A 27,871-nucleotide genomic window follows, 5' to 3' on the forward strand; every position below is an offset into this window, starting at 1 on the left:
ATCCCAGGGACAGCGGAGCCTGGTGGGCTGCCGTCTATGGGGTTGCACAGAGTTGGACACGACTAACTCAACTTAGCAGCAGCAGCAGGACCATACAAAATATATGTATATTTTGTTTATCTATTTATCCACTGAGGGGCACTTGAGTTCCTTCTACCTTTTGACCACTGTAAATAAGGCTGCTACAAACATAGGCATACAAATATCTCTTTGAATCCTTGCTTTCAGTTCATTTGGGTATCTATCCAGAAGTGGAATTGCTAGACTATATGGTAATAATCCTATGTTTTGTTTTGAAGAAACATCATTTATCTTTCACAGTTGATACACCATTTTACATTCCCATCAGCAATGTACACGAATTCTAATTTCCCTACATCCTCACCAATACTTTTTTTTTTAATTTATTTTTTATAATAGTCATCCCAATGGGAATGGGATTAGTGTGGTTTCAGGGCTTTCCTGGTAGCTCAGTTGGTAAAGAATCTGCCTGCAATGCAGGAGACCTTGATTCAGTTCCTGGGTTGGGAAGATCCCCTGCAGAGGGTTAGGCTACCCACTCCAGTATTCTTGGGCTTCCCTGGTGGCTCATATGGTAAAGAATCCGCCTGCAATGGGGAGACCTGAGTTCAATCCCTGGGTTGGGAAGATCCCCCGGAGGACGGCATGGCAACCAACTCCAGTTTTCTTGCCTGGAGAATCCCAGGGACAGAGGAGCCTGGTGGGCTACAGTTCATAGGGTCACAAGGAGTCAGAACATGACTGAGCGACTAAGCACAGTGATTTCAACTTGCATTTCCCTAATGATGTCGAATTAATGATGGCTTCCCAGGTAGGCTACCCACTCCAGTATTCTTGGGCTTCCCTTGTGGTTCAGCTGATGAAGAATCCGCATGCAATGCGGGAGACCTGGGTTCGATCCCTGACTTGGAAAGATCCCCTGGAGAAGGAAAAGGCTACCTACTCCAGTTTTCTGGCTTGGAGAAGTCCATGGATTGGACCATGGAATTGGATTGTGTTCATGGGCTGGACCCTTACCTTTCACCATATACAAGTCCATGGATTGGACCAATTCTCCTGGAGAATTCCATTGGATTGCATAGTCCATGGTGTCTCAAAGAGTCGGACACGACCAAGCAACTTTCACTTTCACTTTCCAGGGTGACTCTGTGGTATAAAGAATCTGCCTGCCAATGCAGGAGACACAGGTTCAATCCCTGGGTTGGGAAGAGCCCCTGGAGGAAGAAATGGCAACCTACTCTAGTATTCATGCCTGGAAAGTCTCATGGACAGAGCAGCCTGGCGGACCACAGTCATTAGCATCGTAAAGAGCTGGACTCGATGGCCGAGTGATTGAAAAATGATGTTGAGCATCTTTTCATGTGCTTATTGGTCATTTGTATAACTTCTTTGGAGAATGTCTATTCATGTCCTTGGTCGATTTTTTAATTAGGTTGTTTTTTGTTGTTTTTGAGCATAGTTCTTTATACACTCTAAGTATCAACCCTTCATCAGATACATGATTTTGCAATTATCTCCCCACATTCCTTGGGTTGCCTTTCACTCTGTAGATAGTGTCTTTTGATGCACAAAGGTCTTAATTTTGATGAAGTCCAACTTAATAATTTTCCTCTTGCTGTCTGTGCTTTTGGTGTCATAGCTAAGAAAGTGAAAGTGAAGGTCACTCACTAGTGTCCGACTCTTTGCGACGCCATGGACTATACAGTCCATGGAATTCTCCAGGCCAAAAAACTGGAGTGGGTAGCCTTTTCCTTCTCCAGGGGATCTTCCCAACCCAGGGATTGAACCCAGGTCTCCTGCATTGCAGGCGGATTCTTTACCAGCTGAGCCACAAGGGAAGCCCAAGAATACTGGAGTGGGTAGCCTATCCCTTCTCCAGCAGATCTTCCTGACCCAGGAATCAAACTGGGGTCTCCTGCATTGCAGGTGGATTCTTTAACAACTGAGCTATGAGGGAAGCCCATAGCTAAGAACCCTCTCCCAAATCCAATGTCATGAAGCCTTTCCCCTATGATTTCTTTTAAGAGCTTTACAGTATTGGCTCTTGCATTTAGGTCTTTGAGCAGGTTTAGGTTGATTTGTATATGGTGAAAGGTAAGGGTCCAACCCATGAACACAGACTTTCCCCCAAATGTTCTTTTTTTTTTTTTGAGTACACCATGTAGCTTGTGAAATCTCAGTTCCCTGAGCTGGGACTGGACCTGGGCCATGGCAGTGAAAGCTTGGAATCCTACCCATTAGGCCACCAGGGAACTCCCTCTTTTTAAAATTTCTTTCAGCAACATTTTGTAGTTTTCAGTGTATAAGTCTGTTGCCTACCTGGTTAAGTCGATTCCTAAGTATATTATTCATTTTGATACTATTGTAAATGGAATTTTCTTAATTTCCTTTTCAGCTTGTTTAATGTTAATGTATAGCAATGCCGTTGATTTTTATGTGTTTATTTTATATCTTACAACTTTGCTGAATTTATTACTTATAACAGTTTGATGGAATCTTTAGGGTTTTCTATACATAGGATCCAGAAATCAGCAAACAAAGAGAGATAATTTTTCTTCTTCCTTTCCAATTTAGATATTTTTCTTGCCTGACTGCTTTAGATAGGGCTTACAGTGCTATGTTGAATAAAAGTAGTGGACGTGTACACCTTTGTCTTGTTCCTTATCTCAGAAAAATAAAGTTTTCAGTCTTTCACCATGGAGTATTGTGTTAGATGCGGTTTTCTCACACATAGCCTTTATTTATTTCTTTTTAAACTGGTTATTTATAGCCTGAAGCAAGTGGCTGGCTGTTCACTAGAAGCCAAGATTTTTTTCTTTTTTTTAAAATTTATTTATTTTAGTTGGAGGCTAATTACTTTATCATATTGTAGTGGTTTTTGCCATACATTGACATGAATCAACCATGGGTGTACATGTGTTCCCCATCCTGAACCCTCCCTCTCACCTCCCTCCCCATCCCATCCCTCTGGGTCATCCCAGTGGACCAGCCCTGAGCACCCTGTCTCATACATTAAACCTGGACTGGCGATCTGTTTCATATATATGTAATATACATGTTTCAATGCTATTCTCTCAGATCATCCCACCCTCGCCTTCTCCCACAGAGCCCAAAATACTGTTCTATACCTCTGTGTCTCTTTTGCGGTCTTGCATATAGAGTTATCGCTACCATCTTTCTAAATTTCATACATATGTGTTCAGTTCAGTCGCTCAGCTGTGTCCGACTCTTTGTGACCCCATGAATCGCAGCACGCCAGGCCTTCCTGTCCATCACCATCTCCCAGAGTTCACTCAAACTCACGTCCATCGAGTCAGTGATGCCATTCAGCCATCTCATCCTGTCGTCCCCTTTTCCTCCTGCTCCCAATCCCTCCCAGCATCAGAGTCTTTTCCAATGAGTCAACTCTTCGCACGAGGTGGCCAAAGTACTGGAGTTTCAGCTTTAGCATCATTCCTTCCAAAGAAATCCCAGGGCTGATCTTCAGAATGGACTGGTTGGATCTCCTTGCAGTCCAAGGGATTCTCAAGAGTCTTCTCTAACACCACAGTCCAAAAGCATCAATTCTTCGGCGCTCAGCTTTCTTCACAGTCCAACTCTTGCATCCATACATGACCACTGGAAAAACCATAGCCTCGACTAGACGGACCTTTGTTGGCAAAGTAATGTCTCTGCTTTTAAATATATATGTTAGTATACTGTATTGGTGTTTTTCTTTCTGGCTTACTTCACTCTGTATAATAGGCTCCAGTTTCATCCACCTCATCAGAACTGATTCAAATGCATTCTTTTTAATGGCTGAGTAATATTTTATTGTGTATATGTACCACAGCTTTCTTATCCATTCATCTGCTGATTGACATCTAGGTTGCTTCCATGTCCTGGCTATTATAAACAGTCACATATAGCCTTTAATATATTGTAATAGTTACATAATGTCCGTTTGTTGAGTGTTTTTACATTAAAAAAAAAAAGGTGTTGAATTTCGTAAATTATTCTGCATCAATTGAGATGATCCTGTGCTTTTGTCCCCCTCTTCATTCTGTTAGAGTGGTGTATTACATTCACTGATTTGACCATTCTTGCAATGTAGGAATAAGGTGTATAACTGGTTAAGGTGTATAATCCTTTTATCACACTGTTGAATTTGGTTTGCTAGTATTTTGTTGAGGATTTCTGCATCACTGTTGATACGGGATATCAGCCTGTAGTTTTCTTGTAGTGCCTTTGGCTTTGAAATTAGAGTAATGCTGGCCTCATAGAATTGAGTTAGGAAATATTCTACTTTGATCAAATTTTTGAAAGAGTATGAGAAGGACTGGTGTTAATTCTTTGAATGTTTGGTAGAAAGCACCAGTGAAGCCATTAAGTCCTGGGCTTTCTTTTTGTAAACTTTTTGGTAACTGCTTCAATTTCTTTACTAGGTATTGGCCTATTCAGATTTTCTAGCTCTGCACCCCACTTTGTTACTGATGTCACAAATTACACCTTTATATATTGTAAACCCATTAATATAGACTTAAAATTATCTTTGTATCTTTGTTCTAAATCTGGCTGTAGAAAATAAAAAGCAGAGCTACAAACCAAAATTACAATAATACTGATATTTATATTTGTCTATTATTTACCTTTCCCAAAGGGTTCTGTATTTTCACCTGGCTTCAAGTTACTCTCTAGTACCTTTTCACTCCAACTTGGGCATTCCTTAGCACTTCTTATAGGTCAGGTCTAGGGTTAATGAACTCCTTCTACTTCTGTTTGTCTAGGAATATTTTAATGTCTCCCTCAGTTCTGAAGGACAGTCTTGCCAGATATAAAATTCTTGGTTAATAGTTGTTCCCCCCCCCCCCCCCCTTAATACTTAAATACAACATAGCATTGCCCTCTGGTCTGCAAGCTTTTTGTTGAGAAATCCACTGACAGCCTTAGTGGTGCTTCCTTGTACACGAGTCCCTTTCCTCCTGAGGCTTTCCAGATTCTATATCTGTCTTTCAACAGTTTAATTACAATTTGTCTTGATGGAGGGCTCTTTAGATTTACCCTACATGAAGTCTGTTGAGCTTCTTGGATTTATATATGTATATATATGCATATATATATATAGTTCCTCAAATTTGAGAAGCTTTATTTAATAATCTACTTCTTCAAAAGAATCTCTCTTCTTCTCCCATAGTGCATATTGCTGTACTTGATAGTGTCCTGTAATTCCCTTAGGCTTTGCTAACTTTTTGTTATTCTTTTTTTCTTTTTGTTCCTTGGATTCCAGTCTTTCAAATTACCTGTCTTTCAGCTCACTGATTCTTTCTCTGCTTGTTCAAGTATATTCTTGAACCTCTAGGGTAAAATTTTTATTTTCTCATTTTGTTCATATTATTGCTTTCCTGATTTACTTAAGCTCTTTGATTCTGCCTTATGTTAGCTCTTTGAGCATGTTTACAACAATTCTTTCAAAGTCTTTGTCTAGTAAATCTGATGCATATATTTCTTCAGGGGCTGTTTCTGGGAATTTATTTTTCTTCTTTGAAAGGGCCACATTCTCATTTTTTTTAATGCTTTGCTATGGTTGAAAACTGGGTGTTTGAACAGTCCCTCTCCAAGCCTGCAACCTCGTGTGGATGATCTTCACTAATTAGCAGGTCCTTTAACCTTGACATTAGTCCAGGGTAAAGGTTTAAGGTTTTCTCAAGTATCTTCTGGGTATGTATCCTGTTTGGTTCTCTGTGATTTTTTCCCTCTTGATTTTTCCTGGCTGTTTGGAAGTCTCTGCTCGGGCCCTCAGATGTTCCATTATATTCCTTTTCCCGCATCTCTTGCACCACGTGTTCACTGCAATCCCCTCCCCGCAGTTTCCATATGTTATGATGCCCACCACTGCTTTCCACAGTTGCCCGCCTGAGACCTAAACTATGCAGTCATTCCCAACTCCAAGCTTCAATTCAGATTAAGACAGAAAACAGTCCCTTGGGTAATAAACAGACTGGCCAGGATGTTTCAAAAATGTTCCACTTTGCTTCTTCCTTTCTTCCCTCCTGAGGGAATCAGGAACTAGGCTGCTTCCTTCCAAATGAACAATGCCATACTGGGGATGAGGTGGGTCAAGGGTGAGTAAAATGCTGTTAAATTTCTCTATTTTCAAGGTAGGTTTTTTTTGACTGTTTGCTTTGTTGCCATACATCACAGATTGATTTCCAAAATTCCTAGAAAATTTTTTTCGGTCTGTTTATTTGATGTTTTTGTGGAAAATCAGGGGATTGGAACTTCCTACTTTGTCACCTTGCTGATGTCACTCAACAGACCAATTATTTTAAGCTTAACATTCGGAAGCACAGCCAAGCTCACTCAGAGTACAGCTCCTGGGGCCTTTTCAGAAGGCCAGGTGACTTCTCCAAGGTTATTTTCTTGCTTCCCTTCTTCCTTTGCTCTCTTTCTCCTTAGTACGTCCTTCTCCTATCACTCCAAGTATCATCTCTACAAAGATGATTCCTAAATTTGTACTTTCAATTGGTACTTTACTTCAAAGACCCATAACTCAATAGTCTGCTGATAATTTTCCCCAATGATCTTCTAATTCTTGAACTCAAAATATCAGATAAAACCAAGTAAGTTCCTTTATCAAAATCAGCATTCTCTTTTTCTGTGCCTGTATCATCAATCTTCCATTTATCCAGGCTAAAAATCTTGGAAGTGATATTTGTTCTTATCTTCTCATACTACAAGTTTGAGAATGTGTATATATTTTATTACTAAAGATTATGAAAGGAGAATACCTAACTTGCTTGAACTTTTCAAAGTTCAATCTCACTTCTGAGAGTAGACAGATAAGGAGAAATTAGTGATTTACACTTGGTACATTTGAGTCTATAATTAAAAAAAATAAATGCTCCATAAAATAAAATCCAAAAAATGTCAAAAGGACATATAAATGTTTTCTCACAAAAATGTTTTAGAAAAATGTTAATTTTTTAAAAAAGTAATGAATGTGATCAAATTTCTAAACTCTTATTTCATTGTACTTATTTCAATGTAATGGCCAATAAAATTGAATTTTAGCAAGTCTAGCATCTCACATTAAAATGGGAGTAATTATGTTGTCTCCTAATAATTATAGATGCCTCTGTAACCCCCTCATATAAAGCTGTCTAGTGTTATGTCAAACAGGGATTGGGCAATGGAGTTAGATGCAGGAGAACAAAAAGGTAAGTCATTTGCTTCATTATTGCCACTTCTGGGCCATTATTCCTTTAAACTTAAGCAAAAAGCTATTCACAAGGTATTTTAATTATACCAGTCTCTCCTCAAAACAGTTACCTTCCAAGACACTAGTCATTTCCTTACATTCAAGAATTTTTGCTCTTCCCTTCACAATATCACTCTAAATGTTCTTAAATCTACCACCATTCTAGGAGAAGTGCTCTAGTCTTCATTTAAGAGTTTCCTGAATTCCTCAATCTCGTTCCAGCTATCCACTTTCATGGCTCATTATGAAAACAGATGATACTAAACATCAATCTTTGCTCAATGACAATAATCCATCCTTTGAACTCACATTCTTCTACTCCCTCTGTATCTGTCCTCTCGCTTCATGAACAATTCATCCATAAACCCTCTTTTTGTTCTTAGTCTTCGACTCCTCCTGGATTAGCTTCTTTCTGATTTTAGCTTATATCTCAAAGCACATAACTTAATTGCTTTTGTATGTACTTTCTGGTCACCTAACCAAAAATTCTTTTACTTTAACTCTACAATCTCTTAATCTTGGATCTGGCCGTCCAATTACTTCTACATCAAGAAAGCTGCTGAAAGAATAACCAGCAAACATTGATTGACACCACCAAAACTTCATGATAAAGGCTGGATGCCACATTTTTCTTCTCTCACTTAACTGAAGCTTTCAAGTCTTTATTATCACTTTCAGACTATCCTAAAATCCTAAAATAATTTCACTCAGTACATGATCTTATCTTGTATTTCACAGGAAAAAAAACGGACTCTCATAAGAAAATCCACTCTTTTTTTGTTTGATTTTTTAAATTGAATAAATTTGACATATATTATGTAAGTTTAAGGTGCATAGTGAGTTACTTTGATACATTTGTTTTGTAATACTATTGTTGTAGTCATACTTAACACATTAAATAATTATACAATATCACTGTTTATATTACTGTTTACATTCATTATAACGTGCATTAGATATCCATGGCTTATTTACTACTTGTTATAAGTTTAAACAACATCAATCTTCTCTGCCTCTCTCTGTCTCCCAAGTAACCACCATTTTACTGTTTTATTTTTTTACAGGTTTGACTTTTTTTGGATTCCAGATATAAGTAATACACGATAATCCCTTTAAACTTCCTGCCATCTCCACTTCTTCCATACAAACTTATTTTCCTTTGCAGCTATTTTTCTCTCTTGTGCCCTCCAATTCTCAGAGGAATGTGTGTTTCTTCATGTTCAGAGTAAACTCCTTAACCTATTTCTGAATCTCTAGCAACCAATTGGTTGGCCATATTTTCTTTCTCTTCCTTTTCTGTTCTTCAAATATCCCTTCACCCTACACATTATAATTCGGAAATGTACACACTCGGGACTATAATGAAATTGTTGTTCTATAATCTGTATCTATAATCTCCAATTCAGGACATTTTCACCTGTATGTCCCAGAGGTAACCAAATGATTGCCATTCATTTTTCTTTAGTAAACTGAAACGTAATATTCAGTTCAGTTCAGTCGCTCAGTTGTGTCTGACTCTTTGTGACCCCATGGACTGTAGCATGCCAGGCTTCCTTGTCTATCAGCACCTCCAGGAGCTTACTCAAACTCATGTCCATTAAGTCAGTGATGCCATCCAACCATCTCATCCTCTGTCATCCCCTTCTCCTCCCGCTTTCAATCTTTCCCAGCATCAGGCTCTTTTCCAATGAGTCAGTTCTTCGCATCAGGTGGCCGAAGTATTGGAGTTTCAGCTTCAGCATCAGTCCTTCCAATGAATATTCAGGACTGATTTCCTTTAGGATGGACTGGTTGGATGTCCTTGCAGTCCAAGGAACTCTCAAGAGTCTTCTCCAACACCACAGTTCTGAAGCATCAATTCTTTGGCGCTCAGCATTCTCTATAGTCCAAATCTCACATCCATACATGACTACTGGAAAAACTGTAGCTTTGACTAGATAGACCTTTGTTGGCAAAGTAATGTCTCTGCTTTTGAATATGCTGTCTAGGTTGGTCATAACTTTTCTTCCAAGGAACAAGCGTCTTTTAATTTCATGGCTGCAGTCACCATCTGCAGTGATTTTGGAGCCCCCAAAAATAAAGTCTGTCACTGTTTCCATTGTTTCCCCATCTATTTGCCATGAACTGATGGGACCAGATGCCATGATCTTAAGTTTTCTGAATTTTAAGAAATTCAGGGTTTTAAGCCAACTTTTTCACTCTCCTCTTTCACTTTTATCAAGAGGCTCTTTAGTTCTTTTTGCTTACTGCCATAAGGGTGGTGTCATCTGCATATCTGAGGTTACTGATATTTCTTCTGCCAATCTTGATTCCAGCTAGTGCTTCACCCAGTGCAGCATTTCTTATGATGTATGTAATATATGTATATCAATAGATGGGCTTCCCCGATGGCTCAGGGGTAAAGAATCTGCCTGCAATGCAGGAGACACAGGAGATGAAGGTTTGATCCCTGGGTTAGGAAAATCCCCTGGAGAAGGAAATGGCAACCTGCTCCAGTATTCTTGCCTGGAAAACTTCATGGACAGAAGACCCTGGCAGGCTACAGTTCGAAGGGTCACCGGACATGACTAAGCACACAGGCATGGCATATTAACAGGTATATAATTATATACTTATATATAATAAAGTGCAAATTGATGGTTGCCACTTATTTTTATACTCCTGATCTTACACCACTGCTTAGCACCAGTATGTTTGTTGAGCCAATTCCACACTACTCTCTATCCTATCTATCCTCTATCCCACTGTCAGGAAGACTTTTCTAAAGCACATATCAAGTCCTTCAATATATTTTGAATGAATAAGAATACAGTACAAAACTACTTAGTTATAATCATCATGATAAGGCCCTAATCTATCTTCACAGCTGCTTTTCCTGTACTGCCCTCACTTCTGAGTTTTTACTATATATATTTCTCCCCTGCTTTCAGGATCCATCTTCCCTAATTTGCCCAGCTCCTCCTAATCTTGACTCAAGGGGTGGGCTTAGTGGTAGGCTTATGACGTGATCCTCCCAGAGTGAGTCAAGTGCCTCTTCACTGTGCTCACATGTTATCCTGTACAGATCTCTACTACAGCACTTAGCATGCTACAGTAATAACTACTGATCTTTTTTACTTATTGAAAGTCCTTAAGGACATAAACCGTATTTTATTTCAGTATTCTCAGAACCTTATTAAGAGCTCAGTACATAGCAGACACTCAATAATGTCTCTTAAATAAATTCAATGTCTAGAGTTTAACATTTTTTCTTCTCTTATTTTTGAGAAACATAAAAAATATTCTCCTTTCCCCTCTTTAGGATAAGTGCCATAGTGAATAAAGGTTTCTTCCACGGCAGAGATTGAATTATACGAGTTTTCAGTTGCTTATTACTGGCCAGGGCAGAAAGATCAGGAGATAGAGAAATACCTGTCTCTGTCTTATCACAAGAATATCTCAATATTCCTATTCCCTAATTCTATATTTCTTAATGTTCCTAGAATAGGCACAGCATTGTTGAAGTTGCTTAATGAACCTAATGAGAAAATAAGAATAAAAGCTGGGAATTTTTGATACTCTTTTTAAAAAGTGATTATGCCTTATACATGAATTGGAAAGGAAAACAAATCCAAATTTTAAACTTCACTTCAATAATCGAGAAAGTGTCTGTCATTATCCTATCTCTGTTTCTCTTATGCACCCCTACTGAAGATCTCTAGACCATTAAATTTACCTACGTAACTGGGAGTATTCTTTTGTAAATCAACATGAGAATCACAAAAAAAAAGAGATAATTTTTGGGAAATGGAGTGCAGTATGTATAACACTAGTTTTACAGTAGCTGTATCAAATAGAAAGGAGAAAGGGAATTGTGTATTCCTATACTTATGGAGGAAACTAAGAACTCCATGGCTACCATATTTCTTAAGACTTCAGAATACCAGACTAGTAAAAAAAAATTTTTAATTGAGAGAACCAACATAAGATCCTCTACTTTCAACAGCCTTACAGGAATAATTTAACATAGCAGGCCTTAAGCTATTTATCTTCAGAGAGACCTATTTGCAAGGCTGGCCTCTTGACTGGCATCTGGGAATGTAATCTTTGAAAACATTTCTTAAGTGATAAGATTCTAAGTGCTGTGCCAACCTACTTAGACTACCATGAGATTTATGGTGAATAACTACTTTCCTTCTGATACAGGGTGCCTATGTAACCAACCCTTAAAAATATTCCAAGCTCTTGAGTCACAAATGGAGTTCCCCGTGCCAAAGCACTGCATATATGCTGGGTGAACTTCTGGAAGCTGGAGAGAGGGTGCACTCTGTATGATTCCTCACAGAAGGGAAAGAGTATAGGAAACCTGCACATGGATTCCTCTAGACTCCACCTGGTGTCTTTTTCCATTAATGATCTGGCTGTGTTTCTTTACTAGTCTCTGTAATAAATCTTAGCTCTGAATATGACAGTTGTACTATGTCCTGTGAATCCTTTTAGAGAATTGCAGAATGTCTGGGTGTACTGGGGACTCCCAAAACACTAAGTAATGATACTAACTAAGCAAAAAAAAGAAAGAAAAAAAACAAACCAAAACAAAAACTCTATGATCATCATTTGACAAATGGGTATGTTGATAAAATTTTGCTCTTTATTCTGATAGTACAGAAACATAGAAACAGTATCAGAATAAAGGATAGAATTTTAAATGGAATAAATTTAGTATTATAGGAAGTTCATTACCTTATTCTTATTTTTCTCATTTTACTGTAGGTTGGTGAAAACCTTATAAAGGACCATTAACAGACATGCCTAGGAACTACTTAACCAGGTAATTTTTGCCTGGATATACCTTTCTTCCAATTTACTTTCTTTAGAAACTGAAAACACTAAGCAGAAATTTTATGTGAACAGGAGTGTTTTAAAAAGCTGAAACTTCTGGTAAGACATTAAAGATTTCACTGAAATAATAGTTTATTTTTAACTTATAGTTAAAGAATAAATTAATAACAAATTTAGTTCCAGGATATTTTAAAATCTGTATAGTCTTCCAGTCAGCCAAGTAACAATATGAAAAAAATGAACAAAAAAACTAGATGAGATAGTGATACTCTGACTTTTAGTTTGTCATTTTACTTAAAAATTATTTATGGAAGATAACATACTTATCTTTCCTCAATACAATTATCTTAAAATGAATTCTTTCCATAGGTCACAATATTCTCTAAAAAGTTAGCAAATAAAAACTTCAAATTTTATCTATTAATATATCCCTGCGTTTTAGTTCTTCAAGTTCTTTCTTTAGTTCTAACAATATTTTTTCCATTGCAAAAGATTCAAATTCCATTCACCAGGATAAATAACAACTTTCAACTAAAACCACATACCTTCTGCTGTAGTTCCTTTACTGCAGAATCTCTATCCATGCATGCCTGTCGAAAGGCTTCATAAGCTTTATTGAGTTGCTCGCCAATGTTTTTATCCATTCCTCTATGTCCTGTTGCATCACTATAAATGATGAAGTAAATAACAGATCTGGAAAATAATCAAACAATTTAGATAGCTATCAAGTAGTATAAATCATTTTTAAAATGTGCCTCAAAGACAGTTCTGTATTGTTTATCATGAACATTACAGAATCAAGTACTTATAAAGTTTTTACAAGTATATTTATTTATTTCTTTGGCTGTGTCAGGTCTTGGTCTCAGCACACAGGGTCTTTCACTGCAGCACACAGACTCTCTAGTTGTGGCGTCTGGGTTCCCGAGCCACAGGCTTCAGTCACTGCGGTGTGTGGGCTTAGCTCTCTGTGGCATGTGGGATCTCAGCTCCCCAACCAGGGATTGAACTCATGAACCCTTTATTGCAAGGAGGATTCTTAACCACTGGATCATCAAGGAAGTCCCCGTATAAAACAGCTTTATAAAAGCAAAAAAGTCTCATATAAAATCCTGATATTTTAATCCTGGAATATTGTAAAACCTTAACTTCTACAATTTTGAAATATTCTTTACGAATGTTTAAGGAGCAATTAGGGTTCCAGTTCATAAAGATGCTACTTTGCAAATGGTATTCTATAAATTCAAGTTAAAAATGGAAAAATATAAAAGGCCATTTGTTATTAATCTTTTATTATAGAAATGTACAACAGGCTTAGCAATGTGAGAAGGGATTTCTTTTTACTAAATGGACAGTTACTTCCACTTATAAGGTGAATGCTTGCTATACTGAAATTAGAGCAAAATTAAGTAGATAATAAATGTTTGTGGATGAAGCTCACACTGTTGTTATCACACAGCAATTAAAATGTGTGAAAATGCTCTTATTTTAGCACAAAATCTAGGGAAAACTGCCACTGAACTGTACATTAAAAAAGAAAAATCACACCCCATCAGTCTTACCCCTACTCTATATTAGTTCTCTGACTTCTCTGCTATTTCTGAACTACAGGTAATTTCCTCAGTGGAGGTAATGTAGTTTTATCATCTCAATTTGCATTATATCTCTAAAGACATTCCCTGACTCTGAGCAGAGGATCATCTATCTAATGACTGATTTTTCTTGTTAAATTGTAAAAAACCACACCACAGAGCCTTTCTCTTAATCCTCTGAAAGCCACAGAATAGACAAAGTTGTCTATCAGTCACAGGGGGTTTTGGGGATACCAAATTATTTCACACCCTTTATGACTGGAAATCCTTCATAATATCAGTCTCTTTCATAACATCTTTATCTTTGAGTATACCTGCTTTCCATATTTTACATTAAGATATAATTCATATAAAATAAATTCACCATTTTAAAGTATACACTTCTGTGGTTTTCTGTATTCACAATGTTGTGCAACTATCACCAAAATCTAATCATAGAATATTTTTATCATCACAGGAAGAAACTCTGTACCTACGAGCAGTTAGTCCCAATTCCTATCTCCTTTGTAACCCCTGACAATCACTAATCTGCTTTCTGACCCTATGGATGTGCTTATTCTGAATGTTTAGAATCATAAAGTATATGCCAGTGTGTCTGGCTTTTTTCATGAAGCATAAAATCTCCAATCTTTAAACATGTTGCAGCATGTAATAGTATTTCATTGCTTTTTATGTCTGAATAATATTCCATTTTATGGATATACTACATTTATCCATTCCTCAATTAATGGATATTTGGGTTGTTTACACTTTTTGGTTATTTTGAATAAAGTTACAATTTGTTCATACATATCTGTGTGAACACATGTTGTCAGTTCTCTTAAATATATACCTAGGAGCAGAACTGCTGAGTCAGATGACAGTTATGTTTAACTTTTTGAGGAACTACCACAGACATTACAGCCATTTCCACAGAAGCTTTATCATTTTATATTTTTACAAGCAATGCCCAAGAGTTCAATTTCTCCACATTTTCATTAATAATTATTGTCCATTTAAAAATATGTTAGGATCCTATGGGATGTGAAGTGGTAGCTCATCACAGTTTTGATGTTGAGCATCTTTACAATGCTTATTGGGCATTTGAATATCTTCTTTGGAGAAATGTCTAATCAAATTCTTTGCCTACTTTTCATATATATGTGCATATACACACATATGTACACATATATATGTGTGTATGTGTGTATATGTACATCAAATGTCTAGTCAAATCCTTTGCCCACTTTATATGTGCATGTGTGTATATATATATATAATATATATGCACATATGTGCCTGTTATGTGCCTGTATGTGCATGTTAAGTCATGTCATTCATGTCCAACTCTTTGCAACCCCATGGACTGTAGCCTGCCAAGCTCCTATATCCATGGAGTTCTCCAGGCAAGAATACTGGAGTGGGTTGCCATGCCCTCCCTTCTCCAGGGGATCATCCCAACCCAGGGATCGAACCTGCATCTCTACGACTCCTGCATTGGAAGCAGGGTTCCTTACCATTAGTGCCACCTGGGAAGGCATATACACATGTGCATGCATGCTCAGTTGTGTCTGACTCTTTGTGACCCCTATGAACTGTAGCCTGCTAGGCTCCAGAGTCATGGAATTTACCAGACAAGAACACAGGAATGGGTTGCTATTGCCTTCTTTTATATACACATATATATACATATATATGTGTGTGTGTGTGTGTGTGTGTATGTGCATGCATATATATATATAATTTCCAATATTTTCTTCCATTCTGTAGATTATCTTTTTGTTTGATAGTGTCCTTTGACAAAGTTTTAATTTTGATGAAGTCCAATTTATCTTTTTTCTTTTGTTCTTGTGATTTTCATATCTAAGAACCCCCTGCCTAATCCAACCAAGATCACACAGATTTTCACCTATATTTTCTTTTAGAAATTTTATAATTTTAGCTTTTACATTTAGACCTTTGATTTGTATTGAGTTAATCTGTGTAAGACAGTATGAGGTAGGGCTCCAGGTTCATTTCTGTTTATGTGGCTGGTGAGTTGTCCTGGCATCATTTGTTCAAAAGGCTATTCTCTTCCCACTGAATGCCCTTGGCATACTTGCTGAAAACCAGCTAACCATACATCACAATGCCCTTAAATACCCAGGTAATATTTCAATCCTATCAGCCAGTTTTTAATAAGATACTAAGCACACTCCTACATTATTTTCTAGACTTGGTAAAGAAGAATTTTCAAGGATTTTATTATGGGGATCAAACTATGGAAACTCTTCAAGAGATGGGAATACCAGACCATCTTGAGAAATCTTTATGCTGGTCAAGAAGCAATAGTTAGAACCGTGTATGGAACAACTGACTGGTTCAGGATTGAGAAAGGAGTACGACAAAGCTGTTTATTGTTACCTTGTTTATTTAACTTACACATAGAGCACATTATGAGAAATGCCAGGCTAGATGAGTTACAAGCTGGAATCAAGATTGCTGGGAGAAATATCAACAACCTCAGATATGCAGATGATACCACTTTAATGGCAGAAAGCGAAGAGGAAATAAAGAACCTCTTAAGGGTAAAGGAGGAGAGTGAAAAAGCCGGCTTAAGACTCAATATTAAAAAAACTAAGATCGCGGAATCCAGCTCCATCACTTCATGGCAAGTAGAAGGTGAAAGGTGAAAGCAGTGCCAGATTTCACCTCCTTGGGCTCTAATCACTGTGGCCGGCGACTGTGGCATGAAATTAGAAGACGACTGCTTCTTGGCAGGAAAGCAATGACAAAGCTAGGCAGTGGGTTAAAGAGCACAGACATCACTTTGCTGACAAAGGTCTGGATAGTCAAGGCTATGGTCTCTCCAGCAGTCACGTATGGTTGTGAGCGCTGGACAATAAAGAAGGCAGAGTGCCGAAGAATTGATGCTTTCGAATCGATGCTGGAGAAGACTCCTTAGAGTCCCTTGGATAGCAAGGAGATCAAACCAGTCAATTTTAAAGGAAATCAACCCTGAATATTCATTGGAAGGACTGATGCTGAAGCTGAAGCTCCAATACTTTGGCCACCTGATGTGAAGAACTGACTCATTTGAAAAGACCCTGATGCTGGGAAAGATTGGAGGCAGAAGGAGAAGAGGACGACAGAGGATGAGATGTCTGGAAGTCATCACTGACTCAATGGACATGAACTTTGGCAAATTCCAGGAGATGGTGATGGAAAGGGAAGCCTGGACTGCTGCAGTCCATGGGGTCATGAAGAGTTGCGGACACGACTTGGCGACTGAACAACAACATTATGGGGATCACAGTGTTTTTACCTTGTGAAAGAATGAAGTGATTGAAGTAAGTGAAGTCGCTCAGCTGTGTCCGACTCTTTGTGAACCCATGGACTGCAGCCTACCAGGCTCCTCAGTCCATGCAATTTCCCAGGCAAGAGTACTGGAGTGGGTTGCCATTTCCTTCTCCAGGGGATCTTCCTGACCCAGGGATCAAACCCAGGTCTCTCGCATTGCAAGCAGACACTTGACCATCTGAGCCACTAGGGAAGCCCTGAAGCAATGAAAGTGATACTTTTTTAGGCATTCCAGTTAGAAGTCTGTTTTTATTGCTACTTCTGATAGATGGAAAAGATGAAATACTGTTAAGATAATTAATTAACATTGCCAGGATCTCTTAACATACCATAGACACTATGGAAACAGAGTAATAAGCATTAGCACAAAGCTTCATTTTGAGTATTTATTTAGATACTATTATCATTCAAAAAAGGATTTAGGGTGGCTTTAAAAAGCACATGAGATTAAAAGTAAGTATATGAGCAGGAAAAGAAAAATAAGGGTAGGGAGCTATAGGGACTATAGTATACTATAATACACTCATACAGAAATCACACAATATAAGTAGTTATGTGGCTTGATTGCCTAAAACTGTCTTAACAAACTGCAGATGTCATAATAAACTGTCAATGTAAACCACACTTATATTTTAAAATCTGGGACAAATAAGAATCTTGAACTGGGAACTCATCTAGTTTCTTGTTTTATTCCGTCATTGACTGACCGTGGGACCTTAGTTCAGGGCTACTAAATCTTTTTGGACTCAAGTTTCTCTTCCTTCAAAAAAAAAGATGTTTGGATCTGATTTCTAAGAAACTTCTTTGTTACACACCTCTTGCGTCTGTGAATCGAAAAATCCATGTCTGTTCCATCAAGAAGGTGCATTCTTGTTTTTAAAAATGTAGGTACAAAGCACCTTTTCATCAGCTGAGAATATCTTATGGTACTAACAAAGGGAAAAACTACACTGAGGAGGAAGACCGCTTCCTGATCTGTATGCTTCACAAACTTGGATTAGACAAAGAAAACGTGTATGATGAGCTGCAGCAGTGCATTCGCAACTCTCCTCAGTTCAGATTCGACTGGTTTCTAAAGTCCAGAACCGCAATGGAACTCCAGAGGAGGTGTAACACCTTAATTACCTTGATTGAAAGAGAAAATATGGAACTAGAAGAAAAGGAGAAGGCAGAGAAGAAGAAAAGAGGACCCAAACCTTCAACACAGAAACGTAAAATGGACGGAGCACCTGATGGCCAAGGAAGAAAAAAGAAGCTGAAACTATGAATACATATTTGTTTCATAATCACTAACTTTAAACCAGTAGTTCTTTAATTTACGGGTCTTCATAAGATGTAGTGTACAATGCTCAATTGTTATGTCATTCAACGACATCAGGTTCATCTGTTTACCGAGCTAGAAACATAGTATGTAGATTCACTTTTTTAAATGCAACAGCTGTGCTGAAATTTTTTTATCATTAACACTTGAAGTAATAAAATAGGCTTCATTTATTAAAAAAAAAAATAAGAAAAATAAAAATGTAAATACAGTACTAAAAATAGCTGCATCATATGCAAGTAAATCATGTGGAGTCTTCATTTCAGGTCCTTGAATTAGATCACACAAATGTCACGACGAAGAGTTACTGAGTAAATTCCACATTCTATTTCCTGAAGTAAGAATGTATGCTGGGGAGATATGATTCAGGTCAATACAACTAAATAAATGATACATTTAATTCCTATCTCACAGCCAAGAAGAAAATTGGGTGTCAGATCAGTGACACTGACTAGAGAAAAAGGAAACAGTCTCTGGAACCCAGCTAGTTAAACTGGACAGATTTCAAATATTAACACCCTGAACTTTAAAGCCACTTGTTCCTCTATTTTTTAAAGCATTTGTTAAGTATAAAATTAATTTCACAATTCAAGAGATAGTCACATTTCAATTACATTTTGGTATCCCTTAAAGTTGCTGGACTCCAAGGAAATGGTTTTATTTATAATAAACATGTCCAAACTCAAATCTAATGGCCACTGTGCTGTGCTTAGCCGCTTAGTCACGTCCAATTCTTGGTGACCCCATGAACTGTAGCCCCCCAAGTTCCACTGTCCGTGGGGATTCTCTAGGTTAGAATACTGGAGTAGGCTGCCATGCCCCCCTTCAGGGGATCTTCCCAACCCAGGGATTGAACCCAGGTCTCCTGCACTGCAGGCAGATTCTTTACTGTCTGAGCTACCAGGGAAGCCCCTAATAGCCACTACCATCCCCCAAATCCAGAAGGTCCAAGCTAGAGCTACCTCTGCTGTGGAAACACTCTTTTTAGTTATGGCTTCACTCTTTTAAATGTATTTTCAGGAAAGCCTTCTGTGTTAATTTATTTCTGGGTATGGTTTGCTGGTTTCCTTATACTTACACCTGGAAGAGATTAACTCACTGATGCCCAACACTATAGCTGGGTGGGCAAAACACAAAGCATAGGGCAATCCTCTTGAAGCCAAGGTAGTCTTGTCATTTCCACCTCTATTACTCTGACAGTATTTCCCTTTTTTCCTTTGGGTACTTCCCGTAAGATGCAAATGGAGAGGGCAGCAAGTTCCTGTTCTACCTTCCAGGTCCAGCAGGTGCTCGTCCAGTAGGAAGGACTAAGAAAACTCATGGGCATCAGGCTGCCTTCTCTTTTCATTGATCCTTGGTGCATAATGAAAGTGTCCTGGAGTAGGAAAGTCAGCGTGCACAAGGGTGATAATTTTATTTTCCCTTGGTAAAACTTCCCAGCTCCAACAAAGATGTATGGACTACAAGAGCCAAATTTTAATTTTATAAAATATATACCATTACTATCCAATTAAATGAGAAAAAGTAAAGCACGTGTTTGTTGAATACACGTAAGGCACTGTGTGGGATGCAGCAAGGAGCTTTAGGGATAGTGCCACCTTAGTTTTACATGCCTTTTATGAAGTTTTTTCCCACCAGTTCTTCATTTCTTATTACTCATATTTCAATTTGACTGACAAGGCTCAGAGGAGTTAAATGACCCGCATATAGCTACAAAGCTATAACTGAGGTGACTAGGACTAAGTTTCTGAAAATCTTAGTTCAAGGATTGCTTATTACAGCTGCAAAATATTCTCCCAGGATGCCATGATGGATATTTCATTCAATAAAACAAAAAACAAAGCCTGGGCTGGGCACCACTGATGTTCTCACCACTGTGAGAACAAAACAGACACAAAACCCACCCCCATGAAGACACCACTAGCTGTAATTTAAAGAATATATATGAGTACCTGAATATATCTAAAGGCTAGAGTTCGGAAAGCAGAATACTCACATCTAATATTTATGAGGTTTAGGAAAGGCTTTGAGAGGCAGATGTCATCTGATTTGGGTTCTGAATTATAAGTAGGAATGATTTCACCCATTCCTTTTATTTGACTATCAAATAGCAGTCATCCTTTCTAAAACAGGTTCCTGGTAGCTATAAAGACGTTTTTAGTACTATATAATACTCATTCGTCACTAAAACAGGCCAGAATTATATGTAGTTCTTGTGCATTGTCTAGCCTGAACTTCCAGATCAGAACAACTCTGCAAACCTGAGACAACTGTTAAGTATACCACTGACAGTTACTCAGAGAAATGATGATGACCTAGGCTAGTGTTTGTCCTGCGAAACTTGAGATGAAGCAATGGTGGTGTTGACATCAAGGGCAAGTCCTGCCTCCTCTGGACCTCGATTTTCCTTGCTTTTAAAATGAAGGGGTTAAAGATATCAATACAAGATGGTCAATACCAAAATCAGATTGATTCTATTCCTTGCAGCCAAAGATGGAGAAGCTCTATACAATCAGAAAAAACAACACCAGGAGCTGAGTGTGGCTCAGATCATGAACTTCTCATTACAAAATTCAGACTTAAGTTGAAGAAAGTAGGGAAAACCACCAGACAATTCAGGTATGACCTAAAACCAAATCCCTTATGATTACACAGTGGAACTGACAAATAGACTCAAGGGATTAGATCTGATAGACAAAGGGTCTGAAGAACTGTGGATGGAGATTCATGACATTGTACAGGAGGCGGTGATCAAAACCATCCCCAAGAAAAAGAAATGCAAAAAAAAATGGTTGTCTGAGGAGGCCTTACAAATATCTGAGAATAGAAGCAAAAGGCAAAGGAGAAAAGGAGAAACATATCCATTTGATGCAGAGTTCCAAATAATAGCAATGACAGATAAGAAAGCCTTCCTAAGTGATCAACGCAAAGAAATAGAGGAAAACAATAGAATGGGAAAGGCTAGTGATCTCTTCAAGAAAATTAGAGACATCAAGGGAATATTTCATACAAAGATGGACACAATAAAGGACAGAAATGTTACGAACCTAACAGAAGCAGAAGATATTAAGAAGAGGTGCCAAGAATGCATAGAAGAGCCATACAAAAGAGATCTTAATGACTCAGATAATCACGATGGTGTGATCACTCACCTAGAGCCAGACATCCTGGAATGGGAAGTCAAGTGGGCCTTAGGAAGCATCACTACAAACAAAGCTAATGGAGGTGACAGAATTCCAGCTGAGCTACTTCAAATCCTAAAAGATGATGCTGTTAAAGTGCTGCACTCAATATGCCAGCAAATCTGGAAATCTCAGCAGTGTCCACAAGACTGGAAAAGGTCATCTTTCATTCCAATCCCAAAGAAAGGCAATGCCAAAGAATGTTCAACTACCACACAATTGTACTCATTTCACACGCTAGCAGAGTAATGCTCAAAATTATCCAACCGAGGCTTAAACAGTATGTGAATGGAGAACTTCCAGATGTTCAAGCTGGATTTAGAAAGGGCAGAGGAACCCAGATCAAACTGCCAACATCTACTGGATCTTAGAAAAAGCAAGAGAATTCCAGAGAAAATATCTACTTCTGCTTCAATGAGTGCACTAAAGCCTTTGACTGTGTGGATCACAACAAACTGTGGAAAATTCTTAAAGAGATAGGAATACCAGACTACTTTACCTGCTTCCTGAGAAACCTGTATGCAGGTCAAGAAGCAACAGTTAGAACTGGACATGAAACAATGGACTGGCTCCAAATTGGGAAAGGAGTACATCAAGGCTGTATACTGTTACCCTGTTTATTTAACTTATATGCAGAGCACATTATGCAAAATGCCAGGTTTGATGAAACACAAGCTGGAATCAACAGTGCCAGGAGAAATATCAATAACCTCAGATATGCAGATGACACCACACTTACGGCAGAAAGCGAAGATGAACTAAAGAGCCTCTTGATGAAAGTGAAAGTGAAAGAGGAGAGTGAAAAAGTTGGCTTAAAACTCAGCATTCAGAAAACTAAGATTATAGCATCCAGTCCCATCACTTCATGGCAAATAGATGGGGAAACAATGGAAACAATGACAGACTTTATTTTCTTGGGACTCCAAAATCACTGCAGATGGTGACTGCAGCCATGAAATCAAAAGCTGCTTGCTCCTTGGAAGAAAACTATGACAAACCTAGACAGCATATTAAAAAACAGAGACATTACTTTGCCAACAAAGGTCCTCCTCGTCAAAGCTATGGTTTTTCCAGTAGTCATGAGTGGATGTGAGAGTTGAACTATAAAGAAAGCTGAGTGCCAAAGAATTGATGCTTTTGAACTGTGGTGTTGGAGAAGATTCTTGAGAGTCCCTTGGATTGCAAGGAGAACAAACCAGTCAATTCTAAAAGATTGATTTCCTTTAGAATATTCATTGGAAAGACTGCTGCCGAAAAGCCTATACTTTGGCCGCCTGATGCAAAGAACTGACTCATCAGAAAAGACCCTGATGCTCGGAAAGACTGAAGGCAGGAGGAGAAGGGGACAACAGAGGATGAGATGGTTGGATGGCATCATCAACTCATCGGACATGAGTTCGAGCAAACTCCGGGAGTTTGGTGATGGACAGGGAAGCCGGGTGTGCTGCAGTCCATGGGGTCACAAAGAGTCGGAAACAACTGAGCTGAACTAAACTGACAAGATATCATCCTTGTCAACTTTAAGATTAGATAACATTTCTAAACAAATACGAAGTACAGAAGCTTTTGTTTGGCAAACATAGTGATTTATTTTTCCTCATAAATGATATCTTAGATTTAAAAATTAAAAACAAGTTAGCATGGCAATTCATTTCATGATAGTAAGAAGTGTGGAATAAAGTTACATGGTATGTCCTAGAAGAGATGATATGATACTGTGAAAATGTGATATGAAAATATATGATACAACACTGTGAAAATTAATGACTTTAGCAATTATATATTTCCTCCTAACACTTTACTAGGTAGAATGGAAAAGAAAGTACAGGCTTTGAATTCAGATCTCAGACCTGCAATTTTTCTGGCTATTTACTTAGTTTCTCTGAGTATTAGTTTTTTATATATAGTTTGTAGGTTTATTTTGAAGACTGAGATCATATGTGAAACATATCTGTTAACTGTTTCTCAATGTCCATTCTCTGCTCTTCTAGTATTCCTGAATTTTAGCTGATGTGGTCATGTGACTATGTTCTGGTCATAGGCCAGTGAGTGTAACTTTCAAGACAAGCTCTTTTTTTTCCCCCCTTTCCTTTTCCTTTATTGTGTGAGTCACCCGAAACATTGTGATGAGGGCAATACTTCCGGATGGTGGAACAACAAGGGGATGTGGAACGACAGGAATAAAGACGCCTAAGTCCTTGACCCTGTGGAGCAGCTGTATTGACTCTGGACATCTTATACTTTGAACTGTCATACACAAGAGAAATAAAATATCCATCTTGTTGGTTTAAGCCACTGCCATTGGGGAGTTCTTAAAAGAGAAGCTGAGCTGTATCCTAACTGGAATCATATTCAGGACTGACCCAGCACTGAAGACACAGTAGGTTCCCTTTTTTTTTCCATGAGAAAGAGACAAACTTATATAGTCTTTGCCTTTTTCTCTAATTAGAGCTTATAATTTAGTAAGGCAAAAATACATGAGCTCACCCAAAGGTCCACTCCAGATTTGTGCATTTCATTGTACATAGGTTTTATCTCAAAGGAAGAAGCAAAGAACTGTTAAGTAAAAGTGTAAGCAGTAAAAAGGTATAATAGAAGGAACAATTAAAACGAGAGAATTGTGGAAGGTTTCACAGAGGATCTGACACTTATACTGGGCCCTGAAATATGAGAATGACTTCAACAAGTAGAATGAAAGGAGAACGAGCATTCACTCTGAAAAAGTAGATGCTCTGAGAAATCACTGCTGCTGCTGCTGCTGCTGCTAAGTCGCTTCAGTCGTGTCCGACTCTGTGTGACCCCAGAGACGGCAGCCCACCAGGCTTCCCCGTCCCTGGGATTCTCCAGGCAAGAACACTGGAGTGGGTTGCCACTTCCTTCTCCAATGCATGAAAGTGAAACGTGAAAGTGAAGTCGCTCAGTCGTGTCCGACTCTTAGTGACCCCATGGACTGCAGCCCACCAGGCTCCTCCATCCATGGGAGTTTCCAGGCAAGAGCACTGGAGTGGGGTGCCATCAGTAGTATAGTGCATTTAGGGACTGGTGCTGAGTACAATATTTACGCAAGTGAGGTATGTATACAGAAAGGATGGAGAGGTCAGGGTGCTGAGACAGGATAGTTGGGGCCACCACATATGACTGTCCTGCACTGAAAAAACCCTATGGGTCCCAATCATGTAGACCATAATTCGAATGAAGCACCCGGCAGTTGCAGAGTGTACTAACTACATGAACTGTACACAGCAGACTTAGATATGGCCAGACTGCAATAGACCCTTGAATGTCACTCTAATTTTAACCTGCTGACATTAAGGAATTTTCAAGTAAGAGATGAATATATTTTAGAAAGATAAACCGGATACCAGCAGAATACAAACTAATGAGGGAGACAAAGTGAGTATATCCATAGCAAACCATTGTTGTATTCTGGTAAAAGCTAAGGGCTTGAACTAGAGTAAGGGAAATGAAAGATGAATGGATTCAAGAGACATTTAAAAGGCAAATTTAACAGGATTCACTGGCCAACTGGATGTGTACAACAGACAAGAAGGAAGCATTCAGCAACTCTGAGAGAGTTGGCCTGGGAGGGAGTCCTAGCATCTGTATTTTAATAAGCAAAGTAACCGGTTTATTTTGTCAAAGGTGGTTGGCCAGCCATATTTTTCAAAATATAGGGCAAACAGCAATGCCAGTCAGCCACAGAGAAATAGGAAGAAAAACTGAGAGACAGGAGAGGATACTGAATTTAATTTTGGACAAAAGTGCTAACAGAGACATAATTAACAATAGGCAGGAAAAAATGTACCAACTGAGTGCTAACGAAATCTAAAGGAAGAAATGATGGCTAAGTAAGCCTTCCATCCAGCTACTATTCTTAAAGTCCTGTTTTCAATGTCCTCTGACACTGGCTGACAGTCAACCAGGCCAAAATCTTTCTACCAAAAAATAAACAAAACCTCTACATTGTTTTAAAAGAAAACAGTGGAGAGAGAAAGAAGCAAAACTCACTATTGTACCACTTTGTGTCACAAGATATACACCTTTCTTTCTCCCAAATACAAACCAAAATATAGGCAGGAATATTGTCTAGTGCTCTGCTGTGTTAACCCTTATATACTGTTAAATAACGAGAAAAATAACTTTCTGGTAGAGCGTTTGAATGTGTGATTTTTCTTAAGTCTTTCTAGTCTACTCTACCAAACTTATGATAATGAAATAGTATTAGTAATCATCTTTCACAGGAGTAGAACAGTTTCTACCTATTTTCTGGTTTTAACTTAAAAAGTTTGAAAAAAAGTCCCTCCATCCCGAAGACAATAGTGTAAGAGATGTCACAGGCGGTACCAGATTCACAAAAGGCAAAGTTTTTCTTGAAAAAGTAGTTAAAATGTCATGAGTTAACAGATTAGGGGCCCCTCCAACAACTCTGAGTCATTTACTAAATCACAATCACTATGAAAGGACAGAGCTCGTCTATGAAAAGAGAATGAAACTTCGGGAGACAGAGGACCTTTTTCACAAAAAGGCCTATTTCCTCCTCTTAAACTGCAGTTTAAATTGCTGGGCAGTCATATTTAGCCTTGAGAATATTACCAGTGATAAATGGGAACAGGCAAAAGTCTACATAATTATAAAAGCTATATTCTGTGCTCTTAATCACTGGCACAGAACTCTTCAAACCCAAGCTTTTAATTTCCCTAAGGACAGCTAGAGGCTGTTGGGCCAATGCTTGCCAAGTCACAACTTGTTTTATTAGAAGTAACTGAGAGAACTCCAGTGAGAAAATAAATAAGGTTTCAGAGATCTCCAGATCTCCATTTCTAGGCATTCCCAAGAAGTTTAGGGTGTGACTGTAAATGTATAATATGATAAAAGTTTAAAACCAGATACAATATTTTTATACCATGCAACACACTTTCTTATTCTTAATGTCAAATACTCCTGAATACAGGACCCCAAATCTCTGAGGAACCCTACAAACCAACTTCTCAAACCTGTCTCTGTGCCAAAAATTACCCACATTTCCACTCTTTTCAGGGCCACCCCAGTTTTTCTCACATGTGAATACTCAGATCTAGTAAGTCCTAGCATTTGCTATCCTATCCTATTGTGGAGAGGCAAGAGTTTATTAAAAATTTTGATTTGACATTTCATTTCCTTTTGCATTTGGAAAAAATTAAAAAGATGGTATAAAATAAAAATTCCAAATCTTATTTTTAACTGAGGCCACATCTTGTGTAAAATATAGTAGCTTCTCTTAATACAAATCAGAGAATCAAAATTAAAAAGCCTAGTCAACCAAAGATAAAATCAGAGCTGGAGTGCAGAATCCCTGTCCAAGCTAGACATGCCTGTTGATGGGGGAGAGTGAATAAGCTATAGCCTTTCTGTGAGCCTCAGTTCCCTCATCTGCCCCAGTTTAGAATGTCTGGGGCACAGCATGCTGTAGGACAATGGTTCCCAACTTGTCAGTACATCAGAATAATCCAGGGCAGTTAAAACAGACAGACAGACAGACAGACAAAAAAAAACACATCAGCAAACCCTGTCCAAGACTTCTAGGACCATAATTTCTTTTTTGGCATGGGGTGGAGTAGGGGGAAGGTAGGTGAGGGTAGAAAAAGAGAGAAACAAGTGTGAGAGATTTCGAATCACTGCCGCAGAGGGCCAAGTCATAATGGGAAAGCACTGAACTCTGAAAAATACTACACAAATATGTACCAAGGCAGGGAAATGGGCTTCCATAAAGTGTCCTTTTGTCCACGGTGATATGCTTTTTTAATTGTTATGAAAGTGCAGAGAATTCAGAATCAAAAATAGCAGTTGCTAAGGCAGATGTTCTTTAAAAAAAAAAGGTATTTTGATACTTTGGCAGATGGTTCAGAGCAATAGCACTCTTGCTGATCTTGGTTCATGAAATCTCCACAATTCACCAGTCTATGTGACAAGTGTTTTCTCTATTAATGGAAGAGACACCATTAATGGCATTTGCATTGACGTTAGTGTTGAAAGACAAATCTGAGACCACAGCTTTTCTCCCACCAAGCAGTCCTTATAACTTGATTGTCCCTGCTACCAACATTCCAAATCATCTTAATTCTTTTTAAATTCTCTATCTACAGATAGTTGATAAAGGACAGAGATCCCAGTGACAGGCCTTCAATCTGAACAGGCACACACACAGCCATGAACCAGAAGATTCTGAACACTAAGAACCTTATATCTGAAAGGTAAGCATCCCAACAATGGTGGTCGCTCCCTATTTCCTCCTGGGAAACATTAGGGAGGGGGGTAGTCTTACACCTACTGAGATAAAAATTACTTGCCAGCTACTTTACATAAACTACCTTATCTTAATCTTCCCTCTCCAGATAAGGAAACT

At 38.4% G+C, this 27,871-nt stretch overlaps 1 protein-coding gene across 2 annotated transcripts in view; it reads right to left on the reverse strand.

Annotated features, from left to right (window-relative positions):
* The window catches only part of TANK (TRAF family member associated NFKB activator), a 79,432-nt gene that overhangs the window by 40,263 nt on the left and 11,298 nt on the right, over nt 1–27,871 (reverse strand). For both annotated transcript variants that reach the window (XM_055572427.1, XM_055572426.1), the window contains exon 2: nt 12,625–12,772. In XM_055572427.1, coding sequence (XP_055428402.1) covers nt 12,625–12,723 — 99 coding nt within the window. In that variant the 5' untranslated portion in view covers nt 12,724–12,772. The remainder of the gene's footprint in view (nt 1–12,624; nt 12,773–27,871) is intronic.

Source organism: Bubalus kerabau, chromosome 3 (assembly GCF_029407905.1).
Source record: "Bubalus kerabau isolate K-KA32 ecotype Philippines breed swamp buffalo chromosome 3, PCC_UOA_SB_1v2, whole genome shotgun sequence".
Taxonomy (NCBI): Eukaryota; Metazoa; Chordata; class Mammalia; order Artiodactyla; family Bovidae; genus Bubalus; species Bubalus kerabau.